At 48.0% G+C, this 14,420-nt stretch overlaps 1 protein-coding gene across 1 annotated transcript; it reads left to right on the top strand.

Moving 5' to 3' along the window:
• Positions 1–348: 348 nt before the first annotated feature.
• Positions 349–14,174, top strand: XBP1 (X-box binding protein 1). The gene is made up of 5 exons (XM_078667073.1): positions 349–627; positions 6,611–6,707; positions 8,143–8,274; positions 11,069–11,232; positions 12,718–14,174. Exons 1-5 carry the CDS (start codon positions 467–469, stop codon positions 12,935–12,937), a joined length of 774 nt encoding a protein of 257 aa, XP_078523199.1. The 5' UTR covers positions 349–466; the 3' UTR covers positions 12,938–14,174.
• Positions 14,175–14,420: the final 246 nt, after the last annotated feature.

Here is a 14,420-nt window from a genome sequence, read left to right as displayed (position 1 = left end):
TCCTTCGACAATTCTTTCTGAATTTGGACAGTTCTCATGGTTTACTTTACATCGTGCCTCAACCCGCGTGCTCAAGAATCCGGCTTCGATTGCCCCATACAGCCCCTCCTCTCCCTCAGGCAAACAGGATCTGGGCTTTGCAAGGGAGGATCTTGGCAAGGCGCCGCCTGCCACCTGTAAACCTTCATAGGCTTCCCCACCCCCCTGAGCGCAAGGCGCAGGAACTGTCAATGATGACATCTGAGCATTCTCTTTCACTATCTCGCGGTCCAATCAGAGGCCAGAAGCCATGACGTCAGACCTGCTTGGCCTATAGGGATCGAACACGATCCTAGATATGGCTAAGACGCAGGAATTGCTGATCATTTACTAAGAATTAGAGCCGGGGAACGTTGAGCTCCTGGGTCCGAGCGTTCCGGACAATCGAACGTTCACGGAGGGATACGTAGTATCCGGCCAGCCCAGGATGCTGCTCATCTCCGGGAATCCCGGCGCCGGCAGCCGGCCCATATCCGTCATGGTCCCGGCGCTTCACAGCGCCCCCTCCAGCCCGGAGTCCAGCGATCTGCCCCCGCGCAAGAGACAGCGGCTCACCCACCTCAGCCCGGAGGAGAAGGCGCTCAGGAGGTGAGGCATGCAGGCGGTAGTGAGGCAGGCAAGCTACCCTCCCCCATACCCAGCGATCATGGGATTCCTGGACTAGGACATGGTCTACCCTGACAATCATGGGATTGCCTAACTTTCCGGGGTCTCGAGGGCTCTGATCACATGAAATTGCTGTCCACCCGTAGGTCTGGGATTACGTTTATGCATATCGACTTTTGATCGATCACCCCAGCCCCCCCGCTCTCCCTACCCCCCCACCCCCCTCCTCCGCCGCATCGCCCCCTAGCCTCCAAGGCAACGCCCATGTTTCAGGGTCTTTACTCAATGAACTGGTGCCAGGCTCGAGGCAATAGTCTGCATTGCACAATCCCAGGCTCCGAGCCGTGGGCAGGCACCTGGTAACATCTGGCAGATCAGCAGCAGACTAACTATATCCGGGCTCTTGGGATCGGGGTTTAAAAGTTCCAAAGTGAACCGGTTTCAACAGAGCTAGATAACCCTTCTTAGATATGCTATTCAGTTGACATATAGGGGGTTTCCCTGATATTTGCTATTCTGGTAAAATGCTCTGTGCCCCAGGGTTGACCATAGACCAGCCTCATTGAGCCGCCTAGCTTTACAGGAGACAGTTAGGCATTTGTTCAAATATCATCCCCAAACAAACGTAATGTCTTTATAATAGTTAATATTTATACATGAACTGTAGGAGAACGTTCCACTGCAGTCAATGTAGTTTTGCTCATGGTTGATTAAACGACAGGGTTTTTTTTATGGACGTTTTTTTCTACTTTCAGATATGATATTATAGCGCGATGTTTAATAATGCTCCGTATTGTGCAGCTGAGTTTTCTACAGTAGGCTTCTTTTGGGGGCGGGGGTCTTAAATGACAGTGATGCTGCTCTAGAGATTACATCCACCCGAGCCTTGTGATGAAACTATTCCACTAATTCGTGGTATGCAAACAACGATTTGCAGATGTCCGTGCCCCACGGCACCAACTACTTACTAGGATGTATAGCACCTCTGTGGAAACAGTTTCGAGAACTGCCTGCCCCCTGTCGAGACCCCGAGTGCCTGTTCCTGCCCCTCTCCCTGGCTGACTCAGCCCGCTCAGCCTGCGTGGGCGGCCCCCTCCCTCCGGGGAGACTCGGTCCGCCCCTGCTCTCCTTGCCACGGTGGCAGATCAGCTGAACTAACATGGCCGGGTTGACGCAAGTTCCTGCATTTAAAACGACACTCTCGGGTGGGAGCGCGAGGCCAGTTTAGATAATCGATACCAGCCACGCACTCTTTCTGATTCCTGAATAAGCACACACTTATTTCGTCCTCAAATTGAAAATAAAAGGTGCTAATTATTACTAGATAGTTAGGCAGACTGGGCGTGGGCATTAGTAAGGGCACGGTGCCAAATTCTCAAAGCTGTCTGGAGGGACAAGCGCCGGAATGAAGGGTTGGAGCAGGGTGCGGGTCAGAGCCCGAGGCGTAGGGTAGGGTCAGAGGAGAGGTTTGTAGTGGGTGTAGGCCAAGGGGAGAGGCCCTGAAGCTTAGTGTGTGCGGAGTTTGACGCACTGTTTGGGGGAGGGTCTGGGGCTTATTGACAGAATGAATGAATGTTGCAGTTGCACTTACAGAGCGCACTGTCACTCTTGATTGAGCGCCCTGCATAGCTATGCTGGGGATCAATAGTGTCATACTGTCATATGTGATATGGAACCCGGTCTACACAACTACTACTAAGAACTAACAAACGACCCCTTTAACCCCACCCAATTGATTCCCTACTGTGTCACAGCTTATTTTTCTTGGAAGTTTCTCCAAAACATACCTTTTAATCCCAAAAGCTGGGTCACAGCCAAATGAATCGGTCACCGAGAAAGGGGGCATACTTTCCTAGTTTCATGGTGAAATATGTTAGTGCCAACCTGTAGCTGGCAGCGTCGTTTGATTTAGCCAATGAGGGAAGTATGGCTGTTTTAGAACTCTGGAGAAGCTCGTAGAATCTGGTGCTGCCGACATCAAGGAGGCGGGCAGTATGTCGCGGCTGACATATAAAGCCTGTAAAACGTTGTTGTTCAGATCTTTGAGCGTGGTGCGATTCTGACATTAAGGAAGCTGTTAGAACCTCGTCGTTCAGACACCGAGACTCTTGCAGTGTTGTTCAGTTGGAACAAGAGGAAGCTTGTTGGCCTCGTGGTACTTCAGACAACGAAGAGTGGTTATAGTGTCAGGGTGGAGGTTTGAAGATTATATCTTGGAGGCACAGAGGAAACTTACACCATGACTTCTTGAAGACCGTATGATATGGCTCGATTCAAGCACTGATAAAGTTCTTAGGATGGTTTAGTAAAACACAGAGCCAGCTAATATTGTTAATTTTTTGCACCAGTGAAGCTCATCTTTTTCCTTGGTTCAGACAGCTGTACCATCTGTTCACTATAACCCTTTGGTGCCATTGCGACAAAGCGCTACAATCTGGCATGGCTTGATTGTATTCTACTCTGTTTTCTTTTTACCTTCCTTGCTTGGCAGAAAGGAGTTCAGTACATGGTATTTCTGTGCCATTCGTGCTTTATGGTTTCAGCAGGAAGTACTGACATTAAAGCGCCTCGTGTTCATCCCGGTTATCCTCATTTCACACAGTTTCCCAGTGTCTGACTCAGTCTTGACAGTAACTGAAGCCATCCCGCCCCCGTTGCTGGCAGAGCTCCCAGTTGCCAAAGACCTGTTGGCTGTGGTGATTATGTGCACCTGATGCAATGTGCAGCAATACCGCAGTGCTCTGAGAGTGCCAACAGCCCACGTGTTTTCAGTGCCACCCATGCCTGTCAGTAGATGCAGATTTCTTGTGCAAGCCATGCCTCTACAGCTTGTGCCTTGCAAAACACTCTATATTCCCTGGTGCCCTCAAGAGACTGCTTGCCTTTCAACTGGCTGTCTTACATGACACCCTCAAAAGATCAGGGGCCTCTCAAGCAGTCCAAGCCACCCTCTAACAAACCACATGGTCGCACCAGAATGTTTTCTGTGCCTTACAACAGGCCAAGTGGCATTCGCTCCAAATCTACACCAGACTCTGCGCCTTGTACGCCCGCCCCAACAGAAACTTATTTCTTTGGGGGAACCCTCGACTTTTGAGACCTGAGGGAAAGATGGCAGGCAGCACATACGCATTTAAGTGAGGAGTAGGCCAGACAGGCAGCGCCGACTAGTTCTTGAACCTTATAGATGAAGAGAATCAGTAGTAATCCTTAGGTGGTTGTCGAACCAGCAGTGCAGACAAGTCTTTGTTGGTAACTGGTTCTTGGACGCCCTTCCATTGGAGACGGGATGCATGGCCAAGTGTTCAGTGAGCATGATGGCAATGAGGGTGTTGGTGACGGGTAGCAGGGCAAGTCTTTAGTGGTATCTGAAAGGCATCCCAATCAGGACTTCCGGGCCAACTGGGTCAGGAATTTTAGAAAAGCCTTTAATGTTGACTTTGTCAGGCATCTTACGCACTACTTTGGGGTCAGCCAACATGGACCCAAGCCACAAGCGGTGACTGGAACAGGCAGTGCAACCAAGCCTTTGGTAGAGTGGGTCTATGCGAATCATACGTCCTTAGCTGATGTAGAGACACAAATAGGGACTCCCTTAGACGTTGACAGTGGAAAGCCATGGCAGCAGGTTTAATGAGGACCTGGAGGGCGGCAAGTGCTTGGTGGCAGGACATTTTCACATTAGAAATCAGCAAGGACAGGCCTTGATGAATAAGCTGTTGATGGCAATGGGAACAGGCGCAGTAGACCTGGCTTCAGCAGTGACGGTGTCAGACATTCTTAGAAAAAAAATAATAGTGAACGTTGGCTAATCTGTGCTGAAAACATGGGTTTGCAGTGTGGTAAAGGTTTCGACAGCAAATGAGATGGGTAGTATGGTCAGCGGCATCTTTTTACCACACGGTGTACTCTTAGTTCTTCCTCGGCCTGCCTTTTCCGGTTTACACTGCAGTACTTTTAAGGCCTCCTGAAGAAGCTTCTGCAGCAGTTGGAACAGATGACCTGTGTGCACTGCACTCTGCAGAGCACAGCAAACTCTATACAAAACAATCTATCAGGAAACAGTACATTTCACACCAGGAAAGGCTCGACCCAAGCTAGCTTGACATTTGTGCAGCTAGAAGTGCTCGAGGGTAGTCTTAGGATGGACTGCTATGGCATTACACCACTAGTTGTGCTCTGTTCACAAGGATCTCTCTGTCCCTCCTGCCATGTGAAGGCCTTCATCAAGAACACCTGTGTGCCTCCACTGAAGGCAGCATGGTAAGAAGGGCCATATTAAGCACGTGGTTTAGGCTTCCAGGGCAGTGCCATCTTCCTCATTTCAGAAGCATCAAGAGCCCTCTCCTGCACACAGGAGCAACGTTTTTAGCTTCATGCACATCATCCGCACACATGTATGAAATTAACAATATTTTCGTAAATAAAAAGCTTGCCCTGTGCTTTGTTTACGTGGGTAAACGTGACTCTTTTCGATTTAGGTGCGAACTCTGTCAGAGGGGTCACAACAGTAATTGTGAGGGCAAAACCAATCATAGTCTGCCTTTCTCCCCAAGTCTCTCTTCGTATAGCTCTCTCATAATGTGCTCACTCGTGCAATGGTGATGGGGTCAATCACCCTTACAAACTGTGTGGTCCTCTCTTCCGCCACAACAGCAACAGACTCAACTTCTTGGGTTAGGCCGTAGCAAATTTTTTTGTGTTTAAATTTTTTATTGAATTTGACAGTGAAAATACAGCATGAGAATAAGGATACAAAAGGCAATATTATATTGTTAATACATAAATAAAATATTCTATAAAAGGTACAAAATACCTGTGAATATATGACACTTGATAATGAATAAAAGCATATAGATATGAGGTACATAAAGACATGAAACAAGGTGGTATAACAACCACTGCAACCAATACAATGACACAGTAGAAAATATAGCAAAATACACAACAAACCTGAACATGAAATTACACATCTCCTATTTACCTCCCCTTTTGGAGTCAGCAAAGTACAGAAAGACCAGGTGAAATAAATTGATACATTAAACATTTGTAACAGCACCTGAGACTGCATAGCGCATTGTCCCTGCTGGGCATCCTGTGACTCTTGGTCACGCCGATCATAATCTCCGGGATACCCGAGGTTGCGCTAGAAGTGTGGGGCCACCAGCAGGTCGCGTCCCCCTTCTAACCAGCCTCACCCCTGAAAGGCTTCTCCCGAAAGAGGCGGCCAACTGACCCATCTAGTGCCCTCAAGAATCGGTGTCGTTATTCAGCTAAAATGCAGCAGCGGCCCGTGCAGGTAAGAGCGGTGTGGCGGGTGGGGGGGATTTTGACAGCGACCTCAAGGGGAAATTAAATAAATAGTGAATTTTCCCTAATCTTCGTATATCGAACCCCCCCAGCCATGTTGGGGTGATTTGGTGTCAAAATTCAGCGACATCAGCTCATCAGAGGAAAAAAGAGGGGGCCACCAGGTTTCCGCCCACTTTTAAAGGGTCTTACTCTGCCCCCTCCCCCTCACATACCCCTTGACCACCTCCAGTCATAACCCACTTCCTCGGGGCCCACCCCTCCACGGTGGAGCGACTTATGATGTCCTCCAGCAAATACCCGTTCTCTGTCTGGCTCTCTTCTGCTCTCCTCCCCATATCTCCAAAATGTTTTCCTGTATCACACAAAATAACATGTGTAACTGATGTGCATTTACTGTAAACTTTAATGTCAACACATCTCTCGTTAAATAATTTGTATGTTTTAGATAAACAAATGGAATGGTCAAATCACAAATGGCGAACTTGGTTAATGTTAGGGTGTCCAATATCTTGTTTCAGAGGGCCTTTGATTTTGAATAAATCCCACCCATTCCGTGTTTGTAACCCATGGCCCTCTCCCCCATGCTTGTGTAGATGTTTCTGCAGTGTTCAAACGTCTTCCGGTGTTAATGGCGCTCCCTTTGCCTCCACAGGAAATTGAAGAACCGGGTAGCCGCACAGACAGCAAGAGACCGGAAGAAAGCTCGAATGGGGGAGCTGGAACTACAGGTCGTGGAGCTGGAGTTGGAGGTAAAGGCCGCATTCCCATAAGGGGGTCACTAGGAGTTCTTTCCAGAGTCATTGTGTGTGAGGTGCGCATGCAGGGATACTCCCAACAGTGGTCAACCCGGTTAGCAGGCCACTTGCTTGTACATGGGCAACTCAAAGATGCCCGGGCATGAAGGGGTACACATGGGCAATGGGTACACTATGGATATGGGAACAGTTTAGACCATGGGCACTCATAAACTTTATCTCGGGGCCAAATTTACAGTGTGGTTTGTGGTCGAGGGCCACACTGGTGGGGTCAGGGTCAATGGGAGGGCGGGGCTAGAGCAAAAAAGACTGTGACCAAGAGGTTGAACACAGGCCCCTGCAGCGGAAGCATTAGTCCACTGAGCCACCAGACCCGACATACACACGTCTGTCTGTGTCTGTGTGTGTGTCTCTCTCTGTCTGTGTCTCTGTCTGTGTCTCTGTCTGTGTCTCTGTCTGGTTGTCTGTGTCTGTGTCTCTGTCTGGTTGTCTGTGTCTCTGTCTGGTTGTCTGTGTCTCTGTCTGGTTGTCTGTGTCTCTGTCTGGTTGTCTGTGTCTCGGTCTTTGTGTGTCTCGGTCTTTGTGTGTCTCGGTCTTTGTGTGTCTCGGTCTTTGTGTGTCTCTGTCTGTGTGTCTCTGTCTGTGTGTCTCTGTCTGTGTGTCTCTGTCTGTGTGTCTCTGTCTGTGTGTCTGTGCCTCTGTGTCCAAACAGGAAGCTTCCCAAAAGACCCTTTAAAAGTAAGCTGTGAAAGGGCTTACAGCTGACTTCTCTTTTGGGAAGCTTTCTGACGGTGCCATGACCTCACAGACGCTGGCAGTAAACACAGAAGATGGCCGCAGGAGCATACGTAGGAAATACCTCTTTCATACGTATTCACAACGTATGCTCCCGCGGTCATCTTCTGTGTTTACTGTCGGCCTTACTTGAAACTTAGAAACTGCCATGCAAGGTCCGCGGGCCACCCATGAAGGCCTGCCGGGCCGTACTATGAGTACCAATGGTTTAGACCTCCCTTCATCTAGGATGTGGTGGGTGGGTGGGTGAAGTTTGTGTGCAGCCCAGCAGTGCCCCCTACAATCCCTCCATGGTCGGCATGTATTGGGCGCTCAGTAGAGGGCGAGGCCTGTAGGCATTGTGTACAGGTCTATAACTATAAAGTGATGTATTTACAACGTTATGATTGATGGTCCCTATCAAATACAACTGCCAAGCATCCATTGCACAAATTGATTGTATATTTTTTAATTGTTTTATACTGTTTTTTATCATTATTTTGTGGATTGTGTGATAATTCTGTACTTTTATGGATGTTTTATATATCCGAATAAAGATCCTTTGACTTTGACAGGTCTATAACTGCTGCATGTTCATCCTAGGGACGATCAAGTATTTCTGTGGCCATTTCTGATGGGTCTTTCTCTTGTCTAGAATCAGAGACTCCTACTTCAGAACGACCACTTAAGAGAAAAAACACAGCGCCTCTCAGTGGAGAACCAGGAACTCCGAGAGAGGCTGGGCTTGGATGCCCTGAAGGTGGAAGAAGACAATGAAGAAGCCAAGGTGAGAGGGTCCTTCGGGCTGGGAGGGGAACAGATCACCGCCAGATCAGCTGGGGCTGGGGACTCTCTCCACAGGGAAAAGTGTTTTCCAAACTGAGGGGAAACAAAATGAATTTTTTTACGTTCGTCTACCCTTTCCACTGCAGAATTTTATGCTTTGTAAATTCTGCACGGAGGGAATAGGCAGTCTTATGTCAGTCACATAATATGTGCTAGTACACCTGGAAATCACTCCTGGCGTGACTTTTGAGGCGTACTATTCAACCCTCTGTGAATAGCAAAAAAGTGTAAAGGAATTCTAAGGCAGTGCAGTAGAAATCGACATCCACTCCTACACTTGGTGCATCGGGCCCATATTCCCCATGAGCGATTAGAGGCTTCCTGGTGAGACCGGCTCTATTCTGGAAACGCATTACCATGTGCGAGTAAAACGATGGCTGCAAGGAAGGCTGTGCTGCAGTTGGTCATTTGTGATTCTCACAATCTGTGATGTTTACCCCCCCCCCCCCCCCCCCGCACCCCCCACCCCTCCCCCGGCTCGTTCTCGTTGCTTGTGATCTCCCCTTCAGTGCTTAATTTGTAAAAGAATAAGTGTCAGGGCCACCTTGTTTTCTTATAAGCCTGCTGATGTCGCTGCCAAATGTCATGGTTGCCTAATACCAAGGATGTGTGTTCATTTCACCTCACTCCGCTTGTGTCCATAAACATACTCTTCCTGCCCCTTTATCTAGCTCTTGCAAGTTCTTCCTCTCATCCCTGCTGTCACCATTTCTCACTGTTCTGTGTTTCTCTTCCCCTTTTGCTGCTTTTCTCTCTTGTTCTCGGCTAATGTTGATGATTAAAAGTAAGTCCTGGTCCCCAAAAAAGAGTGCCGGTGGGCCCCACCGGTAACCACTGGCTCAAATTAAGCACTGCGCACTCCCCTTTTGCCCCTCCACCCCAAGTGGCGTCGTGAGCCACACGCCTTTGCAGCTTAAGTGCCATTTCCACTGACCTCATAAGCTGGGTCTCACCAAAATGTTTATTAGTTTTATTGGCCTCTTTCTGGAGGTATACAGACAAAACCCCAAGCACTTTATGGAAAAACCAGGGCCGGGCTGAGGGGTCGGGGGTAAGGGCTGCTAAGTGAACCAGGAGATTAATAGACTGGTGAAAATATTGAATACGGGCAGGGAGCATCAACTAGAGTGAGTTCAAGAGACCAGGGAGAGAAAGAAAGATAGTAGATAGAGATTGGAAAGAAGAAAGTATAGAAGGCAAGTTGAAAGGAATAGAGGAAAGAAACATGGAAGAAAGGAAGGATGGAACAAATGGAGTTTGAAAAGAACAAGTGAAAGAAGGGTTCATGGATGAAGGATGAAAGGATGGTTATGGGTCGATGAATGTGCCGAATAGAATGGTCAGTGGATGGATGGAATAATGAAAGATAGAATATAGTGGCTGGGTGGGTGAAGGCATGAATGTGTCAACTTATGTTTGGAATGGCGAAAGGATGGACTGAAGGATGAAAGGATGTGAGAATGGATGAATAGAGTGAAGGTTTGGAGGATGAATGGATAGATAGATGGAAAAAGGGTGAACCAAACTATTCTAAGAAGGATCAGACTTACTTGTTTCACCCACTTGGTGTCATTAGAGGTTTGGAGGGAGTTATAGGAAACTCTGTTGCCCTTCCTCTTCCAATTTGCTCACAAAGGCTCCAATGGGACTTGTCCTATGTTGCTGCTGATTACAGAGGTCCTCACTGCTGCAGTGACCTTTCCCTTGCCTTGAGTTCCCTAAATTGAACAGATAGGAGATTAACGTGAAGGTTAATTTTTAAACATTTGCATTGATAACGTGAAAACAGAGGCTTTGCTGGGGGGCCCAGGAGTCCGTAAAGTTTGTGCGACCTCTCACAGAAGGCAAGGAATGCTTCAAGTGCCATAGGCAGTGTACAGAAAATAACACCTGTGCTGCTGGTGGAAGGGAGAGGTTGTGTCTCTGGAAATGGGCAGTGATCATCTTGCTGAAAAATGTTGGTTCCTTAGCGACAGGTGTGTCCCTTGATGGACGCCAGTGACTTCAGAGCACGTATAGCTCTCTGAGAGACCACTGAGGTGCATTACTAAGGGATCCTCAGATTGTCATCTCTGTTCCATTCCCACAATGTTTCCCAACCCTAGGTCGCTGGTGCATGTCAGTGTGACATTCTCCCGTCAGCCCATCGTGTAAACGTGTGGTTTACAGTTTTTATTGAACAATCCATGGGTTTATCCATCTACCACCTGATCAGGGTATTTCCTGCTGTGTGTGGGGGGTGGGGGGGATTCTGTTGGATGTTTTTGTAACTATTAAGCCTAATGTGAAGTGGTCTCCATCTCTTATTTCAAGCCTGACCACAAGTCCTGCATGCAGCGAGGTCTGGGACAATATTCCCTCTTTGGTTTGAAAGCATGTAACCCATAGCTACGTGTGCAGTGAGGTCTATCATGTTACCTTTTTGCTTTAAGAGGGCGTGTGCCACTTGCCTTGTTTTGCAGTGAGGTGTTACCACCAGGTTCTTTCTTTGAGAGCCCATGTGTTGAACACGCTTCCCGGCAGTGTGGTCTAGGCTAGACTCATATCTTTGAGAGTCTGACCATCCAGCCTGTACACTAGGACCTAAATGCCTGTCTGCCTAGCTTTGGAAGCCTGTGACCATTGACTGTGTACACATTGGGGTCCAACCCTCATTCTTCCCCTTTCTTTGAGTGTGCGCACATCTGCAATGCCTGCAGTGAGACCTAAACAGTCCTATCTCTCTTTCTGTGCAGGTCTTGATCCAGTCCCGCGTGGAAGACTTGGGTATGGTGACCGGGTCCGCTGAGTCCGCAGCACTCAGACTATGTGCTCCTCTGCAGCAGGTGCAGGCCCAGACGTCATCACGCCTGATCATCTCCACGTTGATGATGGCAGCGCTGACGAATCCGACGCTGAGGTGAGACGCGAGCCCCCTACACCCCTTCACTGCCAGCAACACAAACCGCTGTGCTCACTGGCCGGCTGTTCTTCATAACCCAAACCCACCCCCACACATGCACGCGAGACATCACAGCACTTTACAAAGTATTTGATGTGAATTGAAGAAACACGGTAACGTCAACAGGCCTCAAGAGCAAGGAATATTAGACTAACATTTTATCTTCTAAAATGATCGTGGAAATTGAAAAAAGAACATAAAGCATGGAGAGTGATCAAGCTATAAATAAAATGACGCACCCTGTTTATTAGGATGGTCAAGTATTATTAGCTATAGAAATGTAATGAAAAACGTCGTTTAGAAGTAGAGAAAATGGGCATAGAAAACTAACAGACTGGTTTAGAAGGGCTTCCTTCTGTTAGTAGAGATGATACTTCATAGATCGGTTTTTCGGTATCATATCCTGTTCCCTGGGGGGCTCTCCGCCATCACAGTTCAGGCTTCTGCGACAGCACCTGAGCCCTCGTTCAGAAGTGTGCTGCTCCTCTCTCTGGGATTAAGGCTGTGCCTTCTTCCCCCCCACGCCCAAATCGTACTACTAAACTCTGTTGTGAAAGCCTGTGCCCCCCAGCTAAAACGTTACCTCCCTGGGCAACGCTAACCCTAACCCACCCACCCACCAACCCCTCCCCCAGCTCAAACACTTTGTAGCTCCATGGCCATAGAAAACAGACTGTAACCTTGGACATTGTGTTGTTGACTTGTTGCAGATATAGCCAAAGCCTACCTCTATACCTGATAACACGGTTAGGACTGTATTTGTCTTGTGTGGGGTTGCGGCGGGGGTATGAGGGTTAACATCTGTAAATAATTCTGTTCTTGAACAGTCACTTTCCACCCACAAGAAAGATTAGATTAGAAGTAAATGGAAAATAGGGTGCTGTTTACATTTGGCTCTAAAGGGATCTAACCATGTGCCTTTCAGTAGAGCTTGGAACAACCTCTCCAAGCCCTTCATGAGTCTTTCCCCGCCTTAGCGTCACCTTCTGAAAGTCAGAAGAGGTGCATATGTTCTAGCTGCTGGCCAGAGAGCGGCACTTAAAAAATACTTTGTGATATTACACAGTTGGTATTTTTTTCTCTTCCTGTTGATCAGCACAGGATAAGTGCATGGAGTTTGGCAAGCTGGCAGAACGTTTATCTCAGTGCACCTCGTACCTTGGCTCCTCCACATCGTGTACCTGTAACTTCTGATAATATATGCTTGCAGAAGGCACTCAGTGCCATTGTTGTGCCTATTTCCTCTGCCCGTACTCATGCCCATGAGAGACTAGGAATGTTCCAACACTGTTAACCAGTTACACTCATGTAGTTAAGGTTTAAACCACAGGCGTCCTGGGACTTCTGCGCAGTGTTGGCCCCAAGTCACAATCTTCTCTCAACAGACTGTACTTTAAGTGAATTGAAAAATTAATAATTTGCCTCTTTCCTCCCTCTCTGCAGTCTGATATATTACTTGGCATTCTGGACAGCTTGGATCGGCTGGACCCAGAGACGTTCCTCTACGACAAGGACCTGGAGTCTCGGTGTCTGGAGGAAGAAGTCGGCAGCGACGAGCATACCATACCGGCCTCCCCATCTTCTGCTCTGGGGTCCCCATCAGCAAAGCTGGACGCCATTAATGAACTCATCCGCTTCGACCATGTCTACACGAAGCCGCTAAGCTCGGAGTCTGACGCTTCTGAGCTAAGCAACGAAGCCTGCGTAGTTGTTAAAATGGAGGAACCCACTCAGAGCCCCACGGGCGAGGAACTGGCCAGCCCCCTCGCCTGCGTGAAGCAGGAGATCCTGGAAGATCACTTTATCCAGCACTTGTGCATGGAGAGCCTCCTCTCGGTCCCGGAGCCCACCCTGCAGAAGCCTCTCAGCCTGATGGACACTGCCAGCGACTCCGGGTACGAGGGCTCCCCATCCCCTTTCAGTGACCTCGCATCTCCACTGGACTCAGACCCCTCTTGGGAGTACACTTTTGCCAATGAACTTTTCCCCCAGTTGATCAGTGTCTGACTGGTACAATGCCGTCCCTCCTTTTCTGGAGAGAGACTCGCATTTCAGACTGAGACAGAAATGGGGTGGAGAACATTTTGCCCCATTATTTTCTTAAATTAAGCCAAAATGTACATAGAAATGAAATTGTTGACTTTCTACTGGTCGTTATAGAGAGTCTGCTACTTATTTAAAGACCTGAAAACACAACATAAGTATTTCTCATTGACATATGACCACAAAACTATTCAGGCTACTCCTCTTGCTACAGAAGTGTGTGACCCCTTTTTGACGCGAAAAGGGTCATAGGGCATAATCCAGCTCAATGGAAAGATGAATAGACAAATTATCAGCAGCACGTGTGTTTATAGCTGATATGGATCATAAGGAGAGTGTTTAGGGCAGGGGCAGTCGATGGAAAGTATAAATCTACCACGTGCATGATCAATGCTTTAACCACTGTGAAAACCACAGTTGCCCTTCTATCTGAAAGGTTGTTACTTTTAGGCAAGGTCAGCTCACCAACTGAGTGTGGATACAGAATACCTCTTGTTTTAATCCTCCCCAAGCTTTCCAGCTGTACCTTTTAGTATTCGCTCTTTCTAAGGGGTCTAGCAGCAGCTCAGTGGAGGTACGTGACCGGGTAGGTGATAAATGGGCCTTAACACCATACATTTCCTCAGGAGATTAAATGAGGCTAGTAACATTTGTATCAATTTATGACCAGGGTCCTTGAGAGTTAATTTGGGTCATCGGCTCCACGTTTATTCACCAGCCCGACATTCTTTCCGTTTCAAATGCCAAAAAAGTGCTACATTCAGGCCCAGCTCAATTGAAATCTTAGCATACCGCCTCAGCAGCAACAGATTGTGTGTTTGTTAACATAGAGAAAATCCTCACCTACCCTTAGATCACATATGTTCTTAAGAAGCGTGCACATGCCAGTCCACTGAGGTAGATCCTTGTTAGGATGGTACCGTGACATACGTTTGCTGAGAGGGTGATTCTGTTGATGTCCTTTGAACGCAAATCACCATTACCCTGTTGAAGACATCGGTGGCATGAGAGTTTATAACATTGATTTCAAAGCGACAAGTGAGACCACTGAAGCCTTCTCTATATAGCGTAGGTCATTGTGTAAGTGCATGATACACCAGTTT

The sequence above is a fragment of the Lissotriton helveticus genome, chromosome 11 (genome assembly GCF_964261635.1).
Source record: "Lissotriton helveticus chromosome 11, aLisHel1.1, whole genome shotgun sequence".
Classification (NCBI taxonomy): domain Eukaryota; kingdom Metazoa; phylum Chordata; class Amphibia; order Caudata; family Salamandridae; genus Lissotriton; species Lissotriton helveticus.
This window is presented reverse-complemented; position numbering and strand designations above follow the sequence as displayed.